This window comes from Solea solea, chromosome 1 (genome assembly GCF_958295425.1).
Source record: "Solea solea chromosome 1, fSolSol10.1, whole genome shotgun sequence".
NCBI classification, from domain to species: Eukaryota; Metazoa; Chordata; class Actinopteri; order Pleuronectiformes; family Soleidae; genus Solea; species Solea solea.
Genome location: NC_081134.1, coordinates 43,904,338 through 43,928,756, shown reverse-complemented (window position 1 = coordinate 43,928,756; position 24,419 = coordinate 43,904,338). Strand labels below are relative to the sequence as shown.

At 39.7% G+C, this 24,419-nt stretch overlaps 2 protein-coding genes across 6 annotated transcripts; one reads left to right on the top strand and one right to left on the bottom strand.

Annotated features, from left to right (window-relative positions):
* Window positions 1-2,783: 2,783 nt before the first annotated feature.
* On the bottom strand, window positions 2,784-17,445 carry cul2 (cullin 2). 2 transcript variants are annotated; one of them, XM_058642445.1, is made up of 22 exons: window positions 17,304-17,442; window positions 16,456-16,577; window positions 15,210-15,346; window positions 14,748-14,850; window positions 14,557-14,651; window positions 12,013-12,118; window positions 11,742-11,824; window positions 11,389-11,485; window positions 10,620-10,730; window positions 9,465-9,627; window positions 9,192-9,316; window positions 8,919-9,026; window positions 8,651-8,710; window positions 8,421-8,549; window positions 8,132-8,218; window positions 7,428-7,580; window positions 6,839-6,916; window positions 6,691-6,757; window positions 5,625-5,827; window positions 5,101-5,202; window positions 4,883-4,999; window positions 2,784-3,620 (listed from the first exon to the last, which is right to left on the bottom strand). In XM_058642445.1, the coding sequence occupies exons 3-22, from the start codon at window positions 15,326-15,328 to the stop codon at window positions 3,489-3,491; spliced, it is 2,238 nt and encodes a 745-aa protein (XP_058498428.1). In that variant the 5' UTR covers window positions 15,329-15,346; window positions 16,456-16,577; window positions 17,304-17,442; the 3' UTR covers window positions 2,784-3,488. The 2 variants fall into 2 exon arrangements, with proteins under 2 accessions (XP_058498428.1, XP_058498420.1); XM_058642437.1 differs by lacking the exon at window positions 16,456-16,577 and having other exon boundaries at window positions 17,304-17,445.
* Window positions 16,796-23,483, top strand: LOC131468344 (cAMP-responsive element modulator-like). 4 transcript variants are annotated; one of them, XM_058642468.1, is made up of 5 exons: window positions 16,796-17,004; window positions 18,452-18,532; window positions 18,837-18,953; window positions 22,290-22,437; window positions 22,989-23,483. In XM_058642468.1, exons 2-5 carry the CDS (start codon window positions 18,493-18,495, stop codon window positions 23,131-23,133), a joined length of 450 nt encoding a protein of 149 aa, XP_058498451.1. In that variant the 5' UTR covers window positions 16,796-17,004; window positions 18,452-18,492; the 3' UTR covers window positions 23,134-23,483. The 4 variants fall into 4 exon arrangements, with proteins under 4 accessions (XP_058498451.1, XP_058498458.1, XP_058498441.1 ...); XM_058642475.1 differs by having other exon boundaries at window positions 16,807-16,932; XM_058642458.1 differs by lacking the exon at window positions 16,796-17,004 and adding an exon at window positions 17,496-17,914.
* Window positions 23,484-24,419: the final 936 nt, after the last annotated feature.

The following is a 24,419-nucleotide window of genomic DNA, read 5'->3' as shown; positions in this document are numbered from 1 at the left end:
ATCTACTACCTGCACCCACTACTTACTCGTGGTTTGTACCTCACCCTCTACCTTCACTTTTTCCTCCCACCGTCCAACCTGAACCATGGAGTTACCCTCAGCCTCCTCCTCCTCCTCCTCCTCCCACTGTCCCACCACAGGTTGACCACCTGTATGTGCCAACGTCGACTGACAACAAAATGGAGACGATGGTTCCAGTGGGAACACTTAATGGAGAGATGGTGTATGGCCTTCCACCAGTAGCCTTCCCCAACTTCCACTCTGCTGCTGCTCCTCCACCGAAACACTCCCCCAAAAAACATGTCAGGCAGCAGGACGACGAGCAGCCTTACGTTAAGAAGCCCCCAAATGCCTTCCTGCTCTTCCTGAAGGAGCAAAGGCCAAACGTTGTTGCTGGACTGAAAATGACGAACAATGCAGAGATCAACACTGAGCTCGGACTGCGGTGGAGGTCAATGTCGGTGTCGGAAAAAGACAGATACTTCAGGGAGGCTGGCGACCTGAGGCGTCTCCATGAGCAGCAGTTCCCCGAATGGTCCACCAGAGACAATTATGGCAAAAAGAAGAGGAGGATCAGGAGGAAGGATCCCATGCCCTTCAAGGACGAGGGACACCCAGGAGTTCCCCTCCCGGTGACAATTGCTGTGAATGAGAAGACTGCTCAACAAAAATGAGGACCCACAACCCTTGGAATAAAGTGACAAACACAAGTCTTTCATAGAAGAAATTTCAATTCAAAGCAGCATCTGAGGGGAAAAGTGAGAGATGAGCAGAAAATAGAAAAACATCTCAGGAAACATGAGGAGCAGGAATATGAAAAGCAAGAACGCAGAAGAACAATGCCATACAGTATATCTGCTTCTGCATCTGGAGGCATGTAATTGTCTATTCACCGGACAGTTTGTATTCCAAAGATGCATCAGGTAAGCTGTGTGGTTATATGGCTTGGTACACACACTGCAATTGCAACCCAGCTGAGACCACCTTCTCTAGCCGGGGTCTGGGGTCTGGTTGATTTGTGCCGGAACAGAGTGCAATTGTTGTGTTCACGCAAGCCTATTAGACGCAAACTAGAGGGGGAAATGTCCCCAGTTTCTGAAACAACAAGCTAAGTATGAAAGAACCCTTACATTCCACCTGATGAAGAGCCTGTACTGCTCTCTACAAAGAAGGGTTAGAGCAGATGTCAAACCACTCCAAAAAGATGGTTGATGCCACCACAGCCGTAGAAGGTCTTAAGGTGCATCCCCTGCACTCCTAAAGACCTTCAACGACTGTAGAGGCATCAACTGTCTTTTTTGGAGTGGTCTGCTCTCGACAGTGATGGGACAACCTGTCCCACTGCCTCCAGGGCAGCATCACAGGACTGGGCAGCTCCCTCAGTGACAAGACTGAAATGTCCTGCTGTTACAACTGTCCAACAAGCACGACTCTCAGTAGACCACACGTGTCATTCCATGTGCATAATAACCACCGTCATTTACATTCACATGGGCAATCCCTGACAGTGTTTACCCTATTAATCTAAAGCTCCTGCTGTATACAGTATACTTTGCTTACTTAATACCTATACTGTATATTCTCATCTTTTGAATAATTGTCGAGATTCATATATGTAAAAATGCATGACTGTCTTTGCTGCTGTAATACTGTCATTTCCTCATTGTGCGACTAATAAAGGATCTCATACTACTTTTGGGGTTGTTTTGGGGTTTTTTGTGCATATGAAGACTTTTCCTGAAACCATGGCATGTTTGCAAAAAATTGGATATTGGGGGCTGTATGCACTCCCCCTACCAGCTCTGAAAGATCAGAGGCCACCAACCTGGAGTCCTCAGGATCAGGAGTTCTCACCAATTGCACTCTACACACACATAAAAAGGTACCAGCTATAAGATCAAGGCAGTGAGTGCTATTTTTTTTGACAGAGCTGGTGAAAGAGAAGCAGAGAAAACTGTTGTTAGAGGGAGCAAGGGAGAGGAAACGACACATGTAAACATAGGGCGACAGGTGGGGTACACCCTGGACAGCTTGCCAGTCCATCACAGGGACACATAGAGACAAACAACCATTCACTCCCACACCTACGGTTAATTTAGAGTGTCCAATTTACCTAATCCCACAGAAAACCCACACATACAGGGGGAGAACATGCAAACTCCATGCAGAAAGACCCTTGTTCCAACCAGGCCTGCGGACCCAGGTCTTCTTGCTGCAAAGGCAAAGGGTGCTAACCACTACACCAACCATGTGGCCCACCCTGACACACACACATTCATGTAGACAAGGCCTAACACACTTATGTTGAATCTAAAAAGACAAGTGAATCACAACACTGCGGAGACGACCATGCCCAAGGCGGCAACTACGCGGCAAGACACACAAGGACAGAGTAACAAATAGTCAACCAAGGCTGATAAATGGAAAAATGAACAAGGCAAGTGAAAAAAAAACAAACCCATCAAAATCAAAGACAGAATAAAAACTCAAAATGAAGTCATACAGAAGGTCAAGTCCAGAGTTTAACACAAAGACGTTCCTCTTATGAAAATGAAATGTACACATTTATGTTAATGAATTCTACCGCGTGCCTTTATATACATATATGAACACACACTGTGATGCCACAGACGTCACCTGAACACTCAACACCACCCCGCTGGGTGTACAGTGGCTGTACTACCTGAGGAGGCCGCTGAGGGAACTTTGGCACGTCACCAAAGAACTCAACAACTTTTGTGTACACAAATACAAAATCAATCAAAAACAAATATGAATTCCGCTCATGTTTACATAAAACCCTTCAGTGTCTTTATTTTATTTATTTGACAAGCACACAATCATGTTTGTCACACCTCATCATTCTTTACATTTGAAAGTAGATACGATAGTCAGTATACCAGTTTTAATTACATTTTTTTTTCCTAAATTCAATACACTTAACAAAGAAAGGAAAATAAACACACAACTGCAAATGTGAGAAAAGAAAGCAAGTTAGTTTTTAATGTGAAGCCACCGACGTGTCACTGGTGTCACGTCTTTCCCTGCTTTTCTTTTTTCCTAATATTTTTCAGTCAACTCACATGTTTATCGCTGCTTTCCTCTTAAACTGCCATAGGCATTTTCTTTTTTGTTGTTGTTGTTGTTTGACGCACAGGTGCGTGGCACTGGTGATGTTGTAAACAGCTTAAAATCAGAGGGGTGGGTGATGCAGGGGGGGGGGGTTGGGTCTTATGGGCGGTGGCGTCAGTTGGCTGTCTGACGAAACATGGTGGCTGTTGTTGTTTTCAAAGATGGAGGCACCAGTCCTGCTTTGGTCACCGTGCGGCATCACAGCAGACAGAGACAGTCCAAAACTTAAATGAATGAATGAATGAACCTGTTTTGTTTGGGTTTTTCGTTTCATGATTTCAACCTGGATCTGCCGGGTCAGTCACACACACAGGTGAGTGTTTGTGTGGAGGAAGCCAATGGCTCGACTCCTCTGTCTATGCGACGTAGCTGTACTCGTCCGCCGATGTCTGGCTCCGCTCGATGTACTGCTTGTCGATGAGCACCTCGATGCACTTCTTGATCATGCTGATACTGGGGTTGAATCTGGCTTTGGATTGATTGATGACCTGCACATTGGGACGAGTGAGAAACAACGCACAACAGTTAGGCTTAATTGACAAAAACATTTTTCATTGTCCCTCAAGCATTCCTACATTGAAATTCTTTTGTATTTTGGTACATTTTGACAAATATAGAAACACATGCTGTTGCTAATATTTTGCACCTTTTGGATTTAATGCACTTGAGTTACACCTGGGTCAAATATGACAAACGTTATATTAAAATGTTAAAGAGAAAAAATAGTTACAGCTAATACTGTGCACTGTTTTTATGCACTTTCAGATGTGTAAAGGACAGTTCTTCGTGCACGTGCCTTACATATTTTGTGCTGGTTTTAAATGTGTCATCACCTGCTGCTCACTGGCTGCAGAAAATACTAAATTTCTCAGTTTGAAAATGCGGCTCACCTGGGTTTGTAATAGAAATAATCTAGAACCAAGCTACAGCCATGTTAACAGCTACGGCTAAGGTAAAGAACAGCAGTACTATGGAAGTGCTAAATGTGTCAGAATCTATTCATACTTGGGAAACTTTTCTTGAATTAGAACAAACGTATAACCACTTATTTGTGTACTGTCTAAAACAACTAATTGATTAATCAATAATTAATCAACTGAATTCATGGCCAAATATTTTTTGGCCAAAGTTTTTCAGTGTTTTCTTTTTTCATTTCATTAAAACAAGCTCCCTGATAGATGTGAATATTTGGAGTTTGGATCCTCATGGGTGATGTCACAACTGGTTGCCACTTGTTCAGACTTAGTTTTGGGGTTAGATTTTGGTTAAGTTTAATGTAAAGAGGTGAGGGAATGGATAATGTCTCTAAATGTCCTCACAATTATAGAGAGTTAAGTATGTGTCGCTGACCTGTGGGTCATAATTACTCCACTGTAAACCTGCTAGAACATGGTCTCAGGGGTAGAGAACATCATTCATCATAGCTCCACCCCCTTGTCACAGCAGTATTATTACTTCATCACCAGATAATTCACCTCTCACACAAACACTACTGGATTTCCTCCGTTTACCAATTGTCCTCTACCGACACTTTCTGATCACCGGTTACTTTATACCTCTATTGAAAGTGAACATTTGTTTTCCCAAAGGTCAAACCTTTTTCCATTTCCATTACAAACTTCTCATATTACCAGATTTCCTGTAAATCCCTTTCACTGGACATTTTGAGTGACATATACATTCAGTACGTGCTATTCCTCGGATCGCCTCCACCATAAAATTAAAGAGATTACAGATTATTGCCACTCACCTCCTGGATGAGAGCGTTGTGTCGGAGCACCTTGCGAGCCTTCATGATTCTCACTATAGCAGCTTGTAAATACATTTTGCGGTCCTCGTCTACGGCACTCCGCGTCTGCTCCATTTCCTAAATATCAGGAAGACGTGTGACAAGTGTAGCCGTCAAACAACAGGGCAACAAAGTCAGAGAAAGGACTGAGAAGTGGACTGATATCTGTTCCGTCTCACCTGTGGTGTGTCTTTCTGCATTGATGTTGTGATCTTGAACTTTGTCCTTTTACTGGTGAAACTCATATTTAGTGAAAACGTGGACTCTGCTTCAATCTCCTCCTGTTTGCAGAGGGGGAGAGACCACATGTTTATATTAGGGCCGAGACAGTGAACTAATTAATATTTTCTTTTTTAAATAAGAATAAAATAAACTATTTTGCTCATTTACTTATTATTATTTACTCAATTTGAGTGTATCTTTTAAAAATGACACATGCCATTAGTAAATCACTGTAAACCTCCCCATAAATACCCAAAATACTGATGACAAAAACACCATGTCAAGAGAGCTTCTGCCGCGTACCATTCGGATTTCCCACTTGGAAAATCGAGAGAAACCTCACATACCCAGATTTAGGATTCCAGGATGGTTGCCATCATACAAACACTGATAATTTTACCATTAATAGCACTTCTTCTGTATTTGTTTCAAAGTAAATCTGTCCCACACGTAGTACTGTTTAATTTTGACAAGGACAGACCTTTTGTGAGTCATGGTTGAGCATTTTGACATCCAGCAGGGACTTGATGGTCTTCTGTAGCTCCTTCTCGTTCATCTGTGTGCCGTCCTGCAGCTCCTTGTGTGTCACCGTTTGGCTGTTGTTGAAGGCCAGCAGCACAGCCATCTGGTAGGTGGTCACCATGGCCACATACGGCTTGGACAGGTAGTTCATTTTCACCTCACCTGGCGGCGGCAAAGACACACGGATGAATGATGACAAACCAAAGAGAAGCATTTCTGTAGATTAAAATGTACTTCTAGAGCTCAACAGTCTCAACATTTGAGATTTGTCTGAACTATAAATAAAACAGAAAATTTCAAATCTTACACAACTCATTTTACTCGTGTCTATGAATTTGTTACCTCTCTAGAAACATTTTCTAGCATAAACACTGACCTTGTCAGGACCAGCAGTCCTCTTTGGGGACCATAACCTGGTCCTAATGAGGTTTGGAAGAACTAGTTAAGTTTAGGGCTGAAACTTTTATTGTGGGTTAGGGTTAGCCATTAACTGATAAGGATGATATGATTAGGATTTGGAATAACACTTTGTTTAGGTTGTCAAAATGTCAATTCAGTGTTCTCAGAAACTGTGTGTTTAACATGCACAGTGTTCTCTAATTCTCCAGAAGCAGAAGATTCACTTCCCTTCCTTTCTTTATTGTTTTTGGAATGGAAATACAGAAATGGAAATTAGTCAGACACGTAATAGCACCAAAGTCATGATCATATCTGACGAGCGGCATTTTATCTTGTCCTAATCTGAATTGTTGTTAAAATGACACTTTTAGTGTCACTTTCACACTGCAAACTTTACTGTGTTGATTAAGAAGGCAGTGAACGATCACACCATCCCTTAACAGTTGATGTTCCCATTCAAATCAAATAAATATTTAAATTATTTAACAACAATTTAACAGTCAATAATATGCTAAGCACTCAAGTCATGATCTCTTATGTTATTTTACCAATAAATCTGCCATTCACAAGCATCCAGAGCTAAAAGGCGTTAGCAGTATGTATGTGTGTTTGTGTTTGTGTTTTACCCGTGCAGAGATAGTGCAGCCAGGTCAATTTCCTCCCACTGAAGTGCTGATTATAGAACAACTCAAACTGTAAGAGAAGGGGATACACGTTACAATGTCACCCTTTAATCAACGTGAACCTCTGCCACGGTCACGAGAGATCACTCACCATCTGCACACTCTTTTCTAGTTCTTGGGGGATGGCAAACGTGGAGGAGGGGACGTGTGTAAGTGGCCAGGCTCCAGCCTGTAAACATCGTTATATATACACATCATTACACATTTGTAATGAACAAATACGCAGTATAATACCACGCTGCGACAGGTGGATTTAAAAATGTCTGATGAAACCAGGTTGAAAACAGTGACATGCTTGACATTTTTTTCTTTGCCACATAAGTAGAAAACAAAAGGTATCTGTGTATTTTTCTTTTTCTGTAGTTCCAGGAGCCCAAGACTATATTCATATTAGCAGCCACGGTGTTAAATATGATTCAATACAGATCAGATGCAACTGCTCACTCATGGTACATTATATCAAATATATACAGTAGATGATATGAACAAAGAGAAAAGTCCCATCAATGGAAAAAAAAAATTAGATCTGAGCCACTACAGTGTGAAAATGCAGCCTTAAAATAAACCGAGATTATAGACTGACTGATGTGTGTGTGTTTTTTTGGATGTCTGTATCATTCATTAACGTGATCTTGCTGGTGCAGGCGACAGTTTCTCCATCCCTACGCCCGGACAGTTACCTGTAATACGTAGATCTGGAAGCTTATGCCAAGGTCCACCACCGTCTCCTGCGTCTTGATGAAATTGTTGAACTTGTTGTTGAGGTCTGCACTTACACTCATGTCTGTGTACATTCTGTGGAGTTTGCTCGTGAACTCGTAGCCGCACGCTTGCTGTGGGATTAGGAACGATGGGCAGGAACGTGGAGGAGAATAAAAGGGCAAGGGGAACAGGAGGGACAGAGTGAGAGGGATGGGGAATTGTATGAGTGTGTTTCATGTGGTCAGACGGAAGATCACATGATAGAGACAGAATCACACCTGCATTGTGGAGAAGCTACATCCACACTATTTGCCTTTTTGTTTAAAAACAGATAACTTCTGCTCAGAATATGTCTGCCGTCCACACTACCCCAGCGTTTGAGACCTGAAAGTCCTGCTGGCTCCATTTTCATTTTAAAACTTCAAGGAAACTGAGCACTTTGAAAACAATGATGCAGTTAGCCCAAATCATTTAGTGATTGGTCCTTCGTTTCAATTTATTGTCAGTCTCATAACAGAAAATGGCAGATTGTCGGGATCAGATACCAAACTGGAACACTTTTTGTTTTTGTTCAAAATTAAAAACATAGTAGTATGGATGTAACTTCTGTTTCAGGGTGAATGCACAATCAAACCCATCACATGTCTTATTTTAGACTTATATAGTAGTAGTTTGGATTTACCTTAAGTTTGTTGATCATGGCTTCTTCGGAGTCCATTGACAATGATAAACCATGTATTAACCGCTTTGCTAGCATTCTGGCATAAAACTGTGGGGAGAACAACAACAAAGTGATTTTTGCAGTGATGGTGAAATCTTCTTCTCAAGCTGACTACTGACAAAGCTAGGGACTGAATATGACAATGCTACTAACACTTCTTGAACTATTTTAAGCTCCAAACTTTTTCTCTTTAGATATTAATGTTGTTGTTTTGTTTTTGACATTTTTAAACCAGAAGCCTTCTTGTTACCTTTTGAAAGATGTCCTTGTCGTCTATGTACTTGAACACTGTGATGAAACTGGTCAGTTTGTCCTCCACCTCGTTCTCTGTCATTCCCTTTGCAGATTTCTTCAGAAGATTGTCACAGTATTTTGCCAGCTGGAGAGAGACACCAGGAGGGACATGACCAGGTCAAGGCACTGTGTGTTACAGCGTGTGTGTGTGTGTGTGTATGCATGTGTATGTATGTATGTACTCACAAGTTCAGGGGTTTTACAGATGGACTTGGGCTCTCTAAAGTTCACCACAGATGTCAAAGCCTTGAGAATGAGAGAAATCAAATAAACGCACATACAATATTTCCAGACAAAGACAAAACCATTAACATGGGAACATATTTATACTTTGTAAACACTGAGGGTGACAATTTAGCAATTACACACTGAAAAGGGGAGCTTAACAAAAACAACTTCACTATTAACATCTAGTGTTATGAGTATGTTGTTCATTGAGTCTGGACTTGAATACCTTATCAAGTGCACTCATGAAGTGCTGATCTCCATTTAAAACTGTGTTAATGAGCTGAACAAATTTACTGTGAACCTCCAGCACAGACTCCACAAAAAGGGTTGGCATCTGGAGTAGAGAAAAACAGAAACAAAGTGGTTACACAATTACATCAAATCACTTTTAAGTTGAAGCAGTGAACCAACAAATCAACCACCACAACAAGATATTTCAACATTAAGGAAATGCACATGTTTGGGCTTGCATGCAGACACACACTGCTGCGGTACGTACGTTTTCCAAAGAAAGGTTACTGGTGCCTCGGATGCCCTCATTGTGGATATGAACCTGCAGCTCCTGGATCATGTGAGGCAGTCCGCTGGACACGGCCCGCAGCAGGGTGTACATGTTGGCCATGTCTGGACAAAACAACAATAGCAGGCCACGTGGTTACATTACAGTTTTCGCACTGGGATTTTTGCACAATGAGATTGAGTATAATTCCATTCATGCAAAAACAGATATTTGAATAAAAATGATAAAGGAAAAGGGCAGTGGGAGGCAGACCTTCTCTCTTCTCCTGTCGAATAATGCTCTGGCACTCCCCGTGCAGGAACTGCAGATGATCTGCCACCATCCTCTGCTGGCATTCATGGATGACTTTGGCGTAGGAGCTGGGGTGCAGGTACTTCCGACATCGCACTTCTTCATCTTTCAATCGCCCTAAAACCTGAAGAATGAAACAGACCTAACGGTAAGACGCCCAAGTCAAAAATGATTACAACTCTTATCATCTAGTTCAATTTCAAATAGAAAATGTTAAGCATTCATTTAAACAAATTCACTGCAAGAAATGATGAGGAAAAACATGTAACAACAAAACACAAACACAGTTTATCCAGAAAGGAAGGGGCTGCATTGCACCAGAGGCCCCATTCACACCTGGCATTAGAATGCCAGGATAGCACCAAATGCACCAAACGTGTTAGGTGGTGTCCACATCAAGATCTGATTGCTACCTGATCATGGTCAACCCCATCTGCTTCTGCAAAGATTTCCAGCAGCAGACTACAGTGCCTGTACGCACTGCCATATCAACAACAACAACACATGAAGTTGCGCTATTGTATGGAGTCCTAAGCTTTTCGAAGCAGGGGAAGAAGTCGTCTTGGACATGTGGAAAACAGGCACTATAATGATAGCTGTCCTCGGAGCCACCAACATATTTCTGCTCAAGTAGTTGCTGTAGGTGGAGTGGAGACGTACTGGAGAGGCTTCGTAGATGCATCACATTTAAATGTCTGTTAAATGTTGTCACAGTGAGTTTCCGAAGACCTCCCAAAGTGGTTTGGCAGATCGGTTAACAATCCGTCCTCAGCTGTATTTACACCTGGACTTACAAGCGGTCAGGCACGAGAGTGTTGACCAGAGGTCTGTAAGGTCAGCACATTAATAATAAAGCTTATGCTCAATTAAAACCCCTACAGCCCCACATTGACGTGTGAGTGATATACACTTCTTAGATACAAACACACTCACACACTAACACACACAGTTAGTCATAAAGTCCAATCACACACATGACAGCCAGACCTTATCTACCTAACCCTAAAGCGACACAAAAACTACAAAGACAAGCAGATTTACATGGCACTTTGACCACACATTGTTATTTTCATATAGTACATTCTATGCGTAACAGTGTACGGTCATTGATCCTACCTTCTCCATATACTGTGAGCAGTTGGATTCTTGCAGTAGATTGGAGGCCTCCTGTTTGTAGTACTCCCCTGTTTTAATCAGAAATGGCCCTTCGAAGATTTCCTGATAAAACTGTCAAAAAGACAATGAAGAACACACAGGATTTAGTATGTATGGATAATATACAAAATGTGAATGTTTACTATACAGTAAATCTTGTTGCCAGGGTATTAACCAGCGTTATACCCTAATAGTGTGTAACTTTTAAATACACGCAAGCATTTATTAAATTCAAGCCACAGTCATATGAGTTAGTTCTTGTGTTGTCCAGTGACATTCCTGTCATAGACATACAGTACTTCATACGCCATAAGAATTGATTTACATAAGACAGACGGAGGCAAGAGCAACACTGACCTGACAAAGAGAAAACACAAAGAAGCCCAGAAAATGTTCAGAAGTGAATTCTACTGCTCAAAAACAAACTAACTGTCATTCAGCAGTTTGATGGGCTAAATGCGTCTCGTCCCCGTCCACCCCTGCACTGCTGGTGTTTACACACAAACGCTCCTCCAGTCAGGTCTGACAGTATTGCTTGAAAGAACCCACTTCAAGATGAAAGATGCATTATACTAAATAAAGTTCAATTGATTCTTTTTATAAAGATCAAACAGAGGCAGAGTAATAACACCACCACCACAACAAAAATCACTGCAGCTTTAAGACAGCTCCACAAAAACCACTGTCAACTAAAAGCAGTCAAATAGGGAATGGGGTCACTAGATCTCACCTTTAGTGGAAACTTCTTCTTGTACTGTTCAACATGAACAAAGGAGTTGATGACCCCATGGATGACCTTCTGGTTGGGGTTCTCACCGCAGCGATCACTATAGGACATGAGAAGGCTGCTGTTAAGCATGAATCTTTTACACAGTTGCTGCATACTACATTTTTAGTTGGTGGGAACAATAGTTTAAGTACAGGTTAAAGCATTGCATTAGTTATAATAAAATACATTCACATAACTGGGCTGAATGAGTCACTTATTTCTACAAATGTAGACAGAAAAGTAGACCATTTCAGAAAAGGACAAGTGGATTTTGGAAAATAACTCTTGTGGCTTAGACTGAGTGAGAAACATACTTTTTGATTTCATACAGCAACATCCGGATCAGGACAGCCTGCATGGGCTCAATCATTAACTTCCTCCACATATCAAGTGCCAGCTGCAAAAACATATCAAACAACACCATGTTATAATAATGCACACAATCAAAGAGCAGACCATTAAAATCATGAGCTCAGTTCTGTATCCAAAAAGCTAAATAACACTAATCTCTTGATCATGCTGTGCGTTTGTGGAAGTGAATGTGTATGAGAGTTGATACTAGTGTGAGTCACTCAAGTCAAGTACCTCTCCAATCTCCATGAGCGGCTCATTCATGTCCACTCCCCCGTAGCCGTACTGTAGGTCTGCTTCTGTTAGTTTGTTCTTTTTGATGAACTGCGTGTTGAGATATCTAAACAAGAATAGGGAAATGGTTAAAATCGCAACTGCATTTCAAGCAACTCGAGTAAATATTTACTGTTTCACTTTTGTTCAGACACTGTGACTCAAAACAAAACTAAATAATGACAAAAGACCTAGTTTGATGATGTCGGGAAGCAGCATCAGATCATGGGAATTGTTTGGCTGTGCAGTGCATTTACAGAGAGCTAATGGAAGTTATAGCCGAGATGGGTAAAGCAAACGGCATCATTAAATGTAACCAAAATGAAATGGTCCATTAGCTTGAATAGAATTACAGACTTTGGAAGATTTAAAGAGTGTTGGAAACATTGTGGCTAATGTACTGTAAGTACATGTTGTGGAAAAATTTGTATTTTGAGGTCTGATGAGGAAATAATGCTTGAATGTGAAATTAATTGTTGAAGCGTTGTTTCTTCTTTGCAAAGAGAAAGAGAGAGTCAGAATGAACCTTAGCACCTTAGAGGCAGATCAAGAAGGCTCTGAGGCACCAAGAAAGTTACATAGTGTATGTAGCATTGCTTATCGTAATGAAGAGCAGGTACTACGTAAACAGAGCACACAGAACACATTGTTTTATAGGGAGGCAGTGATACGGGGCCTTGAAAAGTCAAGGTCCCAAACTGGGAGTAAATCAATGGGGCCTAGAGAAGTCCAAGTATCAAACAGAAAGTAAGTCAGGATCATGAGAATGGGTAAATGAAGCAATATTAGAATGAATGTTATTTTTCTATTACAGTACATTACTCAATAAAATGTATAACATTTTTAGATATTTTAACACAGAATGTTACATAATTATCTCTATTAGTAGGAACTCTAGCCTTTATAGTTTACGGCATGACATTCTGATGAACCCACTGTGTACAACCAGCCCAGTGCCAAACAGCAGACAAACAAAACAACAGTCACAGAGTATTAGAATGAGGAAGATTCATTTTACAGTTAGTGATTCATGTTACACTCTGTGGTGTGCTTGAAACTTTTTTTAAAAGGAAGTGACAAGCAGGTCAGTGAAACAGACCGACACTCCCATTCTGATTGGTTGTCACTGCAACGTCAGTGCCACAACCATTTCTGATCATGATGATGACCATAATACGTAGAGCAACTAACGTTGAACACCACAAAGCATGCAAAATAGACAGGAGGGTCGTGATTGAAGACTTTCAGCATTCATATTTGAGTCCACACAAAATTTCAGACAAATTCTTTTTCTGTGATCGCACCCGTGCACCTAACATTTCCAGAGTGGCACCAGAATCAGCACTGACTGTCTCAAATGATTCTGTCTTTTTTTCCCACCGCGATTTGAAAAAACAATGTACCGTTCCGTTCATTCATCTCCCTGCAGCTCTCTCCCTCACACACACAGACTAACAGCTGATTTGTCTAAATCACAAAGAATGTCTAAATCACAAAGAATGATGTTCATGGCATTTTTACCTAGATTCACCATATAACTAGTATAAACAGGCCTGTTTACATGTTGCTCTAACCAGTGAAGCAATGTCACCACTTAATGCGTGTGTTTGTGTGTACACACACTTTGTTTGTGCTTCTAATGAAGACAAACATTTACCTACACCTTATTCTTGTTAACAATTCTTTTCACAAAAAGGCAACCCGTACCAAAACCAATATTTGCGTTTAGACATAAAAATTGTGTGCCGGTACACCAGTGCAACCAATGCAAAAAGTACAGTCTGGAACCCTGTTCTATATGTTACATTAAATGCAAACCTACACATGCAAAGATGATAAGCAACACTCTTCTATTTTAAGGACTAAACATCACTCTGTCACCACTAAAGCTAAGAGCCTTACATTTTCTTTTGCTCATGCAAACACAAAACACCCCAAGGGCGTATTGATTTAGAATAAATCAGAACAAACCACACACCTGGTGACACTTCATAATAGGCTTTAAAGGAAATACTTGCAAGTTAACAAAAGCTGGACGCTGGAATACTACCGGTTGTGACGAAATAAGTACACCTATTACATTAATCACTAAAAATATTCACAATGACCTAACTGTGACGGACTTTCAAATCAAGCCAGTGTACTAATAATTATGCAAATTCATGGACAAATAATTAAAATGTAATACTAAAATAAGGATTTTAATTTTATTCTGCGATGACAGATTAAATGGAAGCCCTCCATATATATTCTGTACCCTTCGGGAAGCTCTTAATTCTAAAAAGGTGGGTGACCTCTGATATATAGTATGGTACACCAAATTAAAAAGAGCCACCTTTTGTGCATCACTTCATAACCCAAATTAAGTATTGTGATTTTGTCTATTTTTTTACTTAAACACAACAACAGCCAACTTGCTGTATTTCACGCTCTTTTTACTGACATTATATATACTACATCAGCATATTGAGCAGAATCAAAGGCCATGAGAGGCATGACGGTTACCTGTACAAGCAGTCCATATAGTCAGCTCCTTTGCTGTACTCGTCCCAGTATCTGTGGTACATCACTAAAACCTGCTCCTCTGAATCCAGGACTTTCTAAAATAAACACAAAAAACACAGGAATTAGAAAAACATAGCATAATGATAAAAAAAAAAAAAAGCAAGCCTCTGGTTACCTTTTGTGATGCTTACCTTATACAACTGGCGAACATGATTTTCAAGAAACACCTTGGTCTCTGTGTACAATCTTTCACCCAAAGGCTCTGGGTATGCAACGCACAAGGCATAAATGTCACTGTTGTCAAAGTTCAGGTTAAATATTAAGGCTGAACAGGATATGATCACATGTAGAGATGCATAGTTAATAAAGGGGTGACATGCATGTAATACTGGATTATAGACATTTGTGAATGACTTATCTGCATTGAAACTATTTAGAAAAAAATGTATTGGTAAATTATATACCTAAATAAAACTAGAAAAATCTCATTAGTATTTAAAGTCAAATATAATATATAATATACTGTACTATATTAAATTTAATGCAAGCAGGAAACTTGTGTTGCTGCGTGACTACCTGTCCACACTCATAAAGTAAAACTTTGCAAAAGTTGTACTATAAATTCAAATATGGAGCACATTAAGACAGGATACGAGAAGCGATCATTCCAAGTGGCTCTCTCCACATAGTCTAGCATCACAACAGCCTTGATTGTCGTCAGTAGCTTGTTCCATGTCTCATCGAAATCCACCACCCGTGGCTTTAAGGACATTTTATGTTTTTCCTTAATCTAGACAAAAAAAGAAACAAATACAAGAGTGAGTAAACAGCTGTTCTGTGTTGTTTTCTGAATTTGCACACTGAATTTTAACAGGACGGTCAGGGATGTTGCCAAAAAGGTTATCCCAATAAACATTGTCATACTAATCGATATCAATAATTTTTCATTAATTTGAAGAAACCAATTAATAGTTGTTTTGAAATTCTTTATGTATAAACAACTAAAAAACTTAACTTAAAAAAGAGTTTGTTCAACAGAAAAATGTAATAATAAATATCCATCAAATTTTTCTGTGATACTACTATTCAAGAAAATTATTCTTATTGTAACCCAGCCCAAATTTAACATCATGGGGATTTGAAAATAGCATTAATAACAGCTGCAAGGACATAAGGCAAAGTGAACATGTAAATCAAAAGACATTAGTGTCATGATATCTAACCTACTTCATAACAACTGCAGTGGGTAGCAACAGATGACATGAAGATTGTGCTCAAGTTTATGGAGGTAACAGAAGCGTTCATCAACACAGAACACATAGGAAAAACCACCATATACCAGTACTGTGCAATTTATCTCGGGGAAGTGTTGCATATAACAGCATGTCAGCTTCTATATGGATGTCAGAAGAGTCATCACCTGCAAGTACAGAGAAACGAGGCCCTGCGTTGTTTCTCGTCATTCATACCACTTCATTTCACGTCAGAGAAACACAGCAACATCATCACACACACTTTCCCTGGCTAAACCCTTCACATAAGCCGATATCCGTATTAAAAATGTAAGATACAATGCAACCAAATAAACAGCCTTCAAACAGCCACGGGGCGGCAGCTAAGTTAAGGATACTAGCTTGCGGGATGCCAATCCCAAAATAGGATGGCTAGCTAACAGGCTAACTAGCTTCTAGCTAGCTAACGCTACTTCTTCCTGCTCAAGTCCCAGCAGTTCTAGGGCATCAGCTAGCGGGAAGCTAACGGTGGCTCAGCTATCGCTAGCAAATGGTCATCTTATTTTCATTTACCCCACATTTGCACTGACAGCTCAGCAAAAGATGCCGCTGTGGTCAAACAAAGCAGGCCACGGAGGTCAAGTGTGAATCTTAAAATAATACGTACCTCTGTAATGTATTTACTTGTTACAAAACTCAAGTTTCTCCGCTGTCACAGGGCTGATTTGACTCACTCACAGGTCTCCCCTACCTCCTGGATTCTACCATTGTATGACATAGGGGTGTAGCCTGAACAAGATAAATTAGCGTTGAGGCATTTTGCTCCTTATCTTTAATGAAAGCTTTTAAAAAGAGTTTCAATAAAAAATATTTCATGTGATTTATATACATACCGATAGTAATACGACCAAACGCACTCCGATTCAAGTCATAAGAACACCCACACAAAAGTGGTATCGACCAAAACTACGGAAACCTACGAGGTTGAGTGAGTGCGTATTATTGATGTATTATTTATAATAATGTAATGGTGATCTATTCACCGACTTATTTTAATGAACTTGACGCTGAGTATTTGTTTTAACTTAATTTTTGGTTTAGTTTTTGTTACATCGCATTGGACTCACCGGGTATCATTCCCCAGGTACAGTAGAACATTTACAAAGGCGCTCGATGAACTAACCGTCTCCTATCGAGTTAGATTGCTAACGAGCAGGTAAGTGTTTTTTTTTTATTTTATTCAAACACGCAGAAATATCAAACTTCATCGTCATCTTCTACTATCATCATTACAAACAGGATCTGAGACAGTTGCCTTGAACAGACATCAATCCACAGTTTGTTGAAATCAGATCCTCTTGTTTGTGGATGTCCCTGAATGGTCCATTATATTTCACAATCCATGAACTGATGGTTTATGCTTTTATTAAACATTTTGTGAAATATTTTGTACTGAGCATGTTTTGTTTAAAAAAAAAAGAAATATTTTTTTAGGTGGCAATATTGATAACTTACCGTAGATGGTTGAACACACTGACTCTGCATTATCACAAGATGATCCAGTTTATTCCAATGTATCCAATGACGTATTCTACTACTTCTATGTGGTTTAACAGCACTCATGACAGTCTCGTCCTTCTTCTAATAATTCCTTGATCTCACGCTCGCCCACCTACTACCACACATTTCAAAGTTACTGTCACCTCATATAGATATAATAAAGACATTACGCCTTTGAAGTTCCACATGAAGGGCCACCACCAAAAATGGCTCTGTCTTTTGATGTAAGAGTTAAAAGGCCAAAATATGGGGAAGAAAAAACTGAATAAAATCCAGAAATATTAAGGAATGAGGATGACGAAAAAAACAATGAGGTGGAGAATGAACTTCGAACTGTGATTAAGAACGTCAAACTGTGGAGGGTAGTGTTACAGGTCCCCATGTACAGCCTGTCAGAAATTGGTTTTATTAATAGAAGAAAGGCCAAATATACACAACTATATAAAGTGGACAATCCTCTATAGTCCTTGCAAGTCTGGCTGTTACAATGAACCAGCCAAAGCCAGAGGGGCAACGTCAGTCCGTAATTACTGCACCTGTTGATCAGCAAAGCCACAGTAGGCAATGTAAGTATGTATAAAACATTATTGCTAGGACAGATATAGATCTTATATTATGTGATGTGATCAAATTCAAAGGAGAAAACACTGACCAAACATGACTTATTTTTCAATACATACATTTGTGCTGCTTACTGGCTGTGGAAAATGTCTGGCCCAGCTAAATTTCTTGTCTTTGAAAATGTGGCCTGGCTGAGTTTGTAATTGAATAGCCCGGCTGAAGAAAATGACTCCTGAAATAATAGATATTGGCCACTAGAGTGCAGACAAACACCATAAAAGACTTATGACAGACTATGTGTAATGTCATAAGCAATTGACCAATCTCATACAGGGTTTTCAACAATGTATCCATTGGTAAAAAAATTCTAATGCAAAAATTTCAGCACCCAGGACCATAGAGTAGACAATGTGTAATTAGTATAAACTAAGCACAGTATATATATTTATATATATATATATATATATATATATTTTTTTTTTTTATGGTGACTTTGCTTATTTCTTCTTATTTTTTCTTAAATACACTTTTTACCCTCCCAGTTGGGCTCCAACAGTTTGTCCCTGAGGGAGCTGGGGTATATATGACTATACCCAACCAACAAGTACCACAGCCTCCACCAGGTACCTTTCAGTATGATATAATGTATGCACAGATTGCCAGATAACATGCTTTTTCCATATGTGTTTACCCAGAAAATCCAGTTCCAGCAAAGTGCTTAACAGTTTTTGCATACTGTAGAGTTGGTCCTTTATTTTTCTGTGTATGCTGTGAATGTCCTCTTAGTGTTCAAACGAATCTCCTTTAAATGAATAGAGCTTGTGATGCCCATGACCAAGGCCATGATAATAATTTATAGCATAAAAAATGCCTGACCTCTTATTATACACCAGTTCTCTCACCTATGATGTTGGATTTTCTTTCCAGGTGGTCATTTTCAGCCCCTGCCTGGGCAGGCATGGAACTGGTTGCCGCCAACACCGCAGTCAACACTAAACGTCCCTGTTTACATTGGAGACACGAGGGTCGGTCCACAAATGAATGGTAAGCCAACACTGTTGAGTAATAACTGTTTCTAAATAGTGATTAATGGAAGAAAAGAAATATGAAAAGGCCACTCTTTTAGTGTTTATTATATGATCTCCATAATCAGATTAGATTATTCAGTGACATGAAGCTAAATTGAGTGTGTAAGTAGATCTAAATCACCTTCTCCTACAGTAGATGCATCAGCATTGATTTATTGATGTCATTCTGTGCATTCACTTCACATCACTTAATATAATCTCCTTATTAAAATGTTGGACAAATCACATAAAAACAATTAAAATAATTAATGTAATTAATGAGTATATTACTTGACAGTATTTGTACTTAAAAGTGATATATGATATATTTTATTCGGTTTAACAACCAGTATGGAAAGTAGGGTCATGATAAAAAAAGAACATGATAATAAATTCACCGGTTCGTAGTTTTTAATTGTAACCGAGTATTTTACAGTTTATTATTGCTTATTACATCCCCTTAGATAAAGACTTAAATATGTCCTCCATCACTGTTTCACACAAACTACTCTCTCAAATGGTTGAGACATTGTGCTGGATGACACCAAAATATGTCATAAAGTTCCTTTAAAGGTGCAGTTTGTACAATTTAAAGGAAATTAGTTTAATTGGACAGATTTTTTCAGTGTGTAATTGATTGCATGAATTGTTGTTTTTCATTACCCCAGAATGTATTTATATGTATTTATAACTGAAGACTACATGGTAAATAGTCTGTATTTATATAGCACTTTTATAGATTTGATGGTCACTTAAAGCTGCTTTATGCTACAGTTTTGCCATTCACACCTATTCACAAACACATTCATACAGCACAACTATGTGCAGCATGCCTATCACACATACCAGGAGCAACGTCGGGTTTAGTGTCTTGCCCAAGGAGCCTTGAATTGAACCCACAACCCTCCAGTTGAAAGATGACTCACTCTACCACTGAGCTGCCATTACATACGTTCTCCAACACACTTGGAAGGGAATGATGATGTGAGGGATATTCAGCTGCAACACGTAACTTCACCGATTAAGGCATATCCATTTTCGTTAAGCAGCGTCCTTCACTGTTGTGCTCCAGCCTGGCTGAGGAACATTCCTCCCCAAAGACAAACATCAGAGCCTCTGACTCATAAGCTGTGAGCGAATAAACCATACAGTTACACATCAGGAGGCCAGTGATGTCATGCTGATGTCATTGCCTCCAATTGTAGATTATATACACAGCCTCGCTGTTGGCTCTGGCAACAATTCAGTCAGAGAGGAGACTGTGAAGGAGACACTGTCTCTGGGAAAAACATTGGAGTAAACACAGAATGGCTGTAACTGGGGATGAGACAGAAGCAGGTATGTTTGCTTTTCTGGATCTTCTGGGTAATTTAAACATTCTTATTCCGTTAAAAATATGTGTTGTGATCAGGTTGTGATTATTCACGGCTTGTTTGAATGAAATTATACTGATAATTGTGACTTTTAAGACACAAGTTATGTATGTTTTTCAGTTTTTTCACCCAAGCAACTGCTCCTCAAAGTAACACGTGGAGATGGCTCCTCTAAAAAAAAAAGCAGCAAAGGATCAGTTTGAGTATGTATATGCAATAGGTTGACGTCAGTGGCTGAACACACTGGGTTCATGTGCAGTCCCTTTATGTGTTTTCCAGCATTCACAGACTTACTCACCAGTGTAGTTGAGTGTGGGGGGTGCAATGATTTTTCACTGGCACTGAACAAACTGTGCACAAAGGAGAAGTAGATAAAGAGATTTGGATTAGAACGTCTCGGACTGAATTTTCATATCAAAACATGTTGCTGATTTAGTTTGAGAGAACTGATATTAATTGTTATTCTTGTTATTACTATCTATTTAACATACTGTACCCTCATTTGAGACACTGTATTTTACAGCACAGCTTGCAAATTCAATAGTTGAAAAATAAAATATAATCATTTATTAAATGTTTTTTTTAGTGCTTTTAAAAGTTGCTCAAAGGCTCCAGGTTGTAAAATGTGTGTGTAAAATGTAAAAGTATTTATACTTGTTTTAGTAAGTGTTCAATTATTGTAATGATTGTACTACGGAGGCAGCGATTTTGGACCGCCATCATTTTACAATAGCCCACAATGGACAAACAAAGTATGTTTGGAGTTTGGATGCTAACTTAAGGCTACGTAGTTTCACACACACACGCACACACACACACTATGGCACACTAACTAATACCAAAACTTAAAAGATACTAAACAGGTTTCTCCATCAGGTCAGGAGATGATGTCATAAAATGACATAACACATGGAAAAGTACCTTTTTAGAGGTTCACTCTAGGTCAATAACACATGACCTGACCCTTATCATGATTCATGATCATAAGGTAGGAACGTCATCCTCATGACATCACCATGAAGTCAGAAAATGACATGACACTGTGGTGGGAAGCATTAATTTTTGCAAAAGTGAAATAATGACATCACGATGACAAGGCTGTCATCATGATGTGTCACCTCCAGCTGCGACTCCTGTCTTTTAGACAGTGCCACTGTCTCCAAGCCATACATCATAGCTAGACCTTCTCTTTTCACTTTAACTGCTATCCTTCAATCACACACAATCTCACTCTCTGTCCATTGCTTTGCATGGTTGACCCCAGGTATGTAAACTCATCCACTTTCTCTACGTCTACTTGCATCTTCACCGTACCACCTGTCTCGCTGTCATTCTCACACAGGTATCTGTCTTGCTTCTGCTAACCTTAATGTTTCTTCTCGCCAGTGCATGCTTCCACCTCTCCACGCTCTATTCCACCTCATCCCCTACTCTCATTACAGATTACAATGTCATCTGCACACAACATGTGCGTTTATAATCAAACCTGAGTCATCCATTTCTTTAAAAAGCACCAGCAGTTACGAGTTCTACAGCACCTCCGATGGAAAAAAAAACGTGCCCCGGATGCTGCATCTGCTTCACATTTTGAGGCGGAAACTTACAATCCTTTCTGGTTGGCAAAGGCCACCGTAGTTCCATGATGCTCTTGGGAAAGGGAGTCCTCTGTTACAATTTACAGTCTCATCATTTGATAAGTGCCACCTTGGTAGCATTCATACTAAAGTGACGTTCTGCCTCATATGTATGCGATCATTCCAGTAACAGCGATCTCTCACCAGGCATTTGTCCTTTAATTCTTTGAGCGCTGACTTGTGTATGTGTGGGTAGAAGTTGGGGAAAGACTTACACGCGCACACACGGAGTGTTTGTTTACAGCTTTACAGCCAGTGAATGAAACTCAGTCCTGTTGTCTAACCTCTTGTTATGTGTCTCTCCAGCTCCTGGAGGGGACTTCACTGCCTACCAGCTGCAAAAACCCAGCTCCAGTCTTCCACAGGGGGTGGCTGGTAATGCCATCGCACATAGCTCCAAGAAATCCACAGTGGATGATGTACAAAGGAGAGAATTTCGCTTGATGAAGAACAGGTAGAGGGGACCGCTCGCACTACTACCCTTGACATGAGGTTGATGTGAGCAGCAGACATTGATATTTGTTAGATTTTAGTGTATACTGTATGTTGTTTGAGAACATTGTCTCTTTTACTTTGGTTTTCCCAAAATACGATACCTGTCAGCCCTTGGGGATTTTATATCCTAAGGTATAATACTCTAAAAACACCTTGACAAATACCAAATGCCACGGAATGATAATAATTTCATGTCATAATAAGATCCACAAGCCTGTCATTACCCAGCTGCAAAATTCTAATCCATTCAGAACCTTAAACTGCTCATTCCTGGGTCCCCTGCTCATTACCTGATCTTCAGCTTATGTTTGGAGTAAAGACTGCGTTGGCAGACTTGCTTGTAAACAACATTGTATCACTACTTGTTTGCATGTACATCACGTTTTTCCCTTAGATGTTCACTATACTGAGTAATTCCCCCTTTGGTTTTTTACTGTGTGTTATTTTTACTAGTAGAAAACCATAATGTTAAATGCCTTTTTTCATGCTCACTGTTGTTGTTTTTTCTAGGATGGCCGCCCGGGAGTGTCGACGGAAAAAGAGAGAACATCTCAAATACCTGGAAGATCGTTTGGCGGTGCTAGAAAATCAAAACAAGACTCTGATTGAGGAGCTCAGAGTCTTAAAAGACATGTGTCAGCAAAAAGCGGAATAAATAACTTCACAGCTACAGTAAAGCATGACAGCGGGATTTCAACATATGGTTGGAATATGGACTTCATGGAATCATGACTCTGCCGACTCATCTGAGGAGTAGTGAAAGTGTGATGTCACTACCTGAAAACAAGTTTCACAATTTCACACTGGGGCTTTAACTCTGTTTCTTTTGTTTCTGTTTTAAATGAAACACTCCTGGATGAATTTAGAAATGCATGCATGACATATTTATACATTACATATTTCTTCTACTCTAACTTTCTTATTGAATGTTTTCCACTGTTGTCTCTTTGTTACCACAATGTATTTGTAGATTGTTAATCTCAATAAAGTCCTTGCTTATCTGTATTTGTTGTTTTCCCACATGTGAGTTAATCAGGGACCAAACGGGGATGTGATGACTAGTTTTTTGTGAAGCAAATCAAAACAAGTTTTGTTCTGAATCTGAGCCGGGGAGAGAAATGGAATAAAGATAAAGCAATTCTATCTCAAAATCAATTGACTCGTAACTGTATTTGTCTTAAATGATTTATTGTGTCCAATTAGAGACTGTCTTAATTTTCTGTTTATTACATAGGAGTAACCACCCAGTTGAACCTGAACCGTTTCCATTAGAGCGCTAATAGGGTTTTTAAAGTATGTTTAAATAATGTTGGTGTTTCCCCAGTTTGGAAAAAATGTGTATAGAAATTCAGTGCAGGATAGTGAAAATGAGTTCAAATGAGCTCTTAAAGTGTTTTTTTCCTGCTAATTGTACAATAATATGCACAAAAAAATCACTGCTATTAAATGCAGAACTATTGATTAAATTCATCAAAAATTCATTCATTTATTCCACCAGGAAGTCCCCTGAGTGAAATCTCTGTCCAAAGCAACTCACAATTTACAGTTCAGTAAAAAACAACAAAAAAACACATAAAACAAAGTGTGCCACAGCCATCTTGAGGCCCTCTCTGCCACTTTGATTTAAATCATCCGTCTGTTAAGTCATGTCTGTCCCGTGTAGTTAAAAAAATCGGACTCTAAGGGAATACCATGTTTAAACATTAACATTAGTGTTGTAGGATCCAACACCTTTACAATCACGTATGGGAAACAGGAAGATACCATCTCGTTGGAAGAAACGGGGAAAGAAGGCGTCACAGACCAATAGCACTGACTTCTAATTTAGGGAAGATGGGAAGATTGGTGACAGAAAGGCTGACATTACTCATGGGAAGTAGAGGAATCATGGGTTCAGGGTGGGGGAACCATGGACCCTGCTTAGACAATAGCCTGCCAGAA

Excerpts from the sequence above, each read along its gene's own strand:
- cul2 (XM_058642437.1), bottom strand. The coding sequence starts at position 17,411 with ATGAGTGCTGTTAAACCACATAGAAGTAGTAGAATACGTCATTGGATA. Across the intron at positions 5,828-6,690 it reads GCTGCACTATCTCTGCACGG|GTGAGGTGAAAATGAACTAC; the intron begins GTAAAACACAAA and ends TGCCGCCGCCAG. Across the intron at positions 3,621-4,882 it reads ACAACGCTCTCATCCAGGAG|GTCATCAATCAATCCAAAGC; the intron begins GTGAGTGGCAAT and ends CCCAATGTGCAG.
- LOC131468344 (XM_058642458.1), top strand. The coding sequence starts at position 17,836 with ATGAACCAGCCAAAGCCAGAGGGGCAACGTCAGTCCGTAATTACTGCA. Across the intron at positions 18,533-18,836 it reads AGTACCACAGCCTCCACCAG|GTGGTCATTTTCAGCCCCTG; the intron begins GTACCTTTCAGT and ends TTTTCTTTCCAG. Across the intron at positions 18,954-22,289 it reads GGTCGGTCCACAAATGAATG|CTCCTGGAGGGGACTTCACT; the intron begins GTAAGCCAACAC and ends GTGTCTCTCCAG.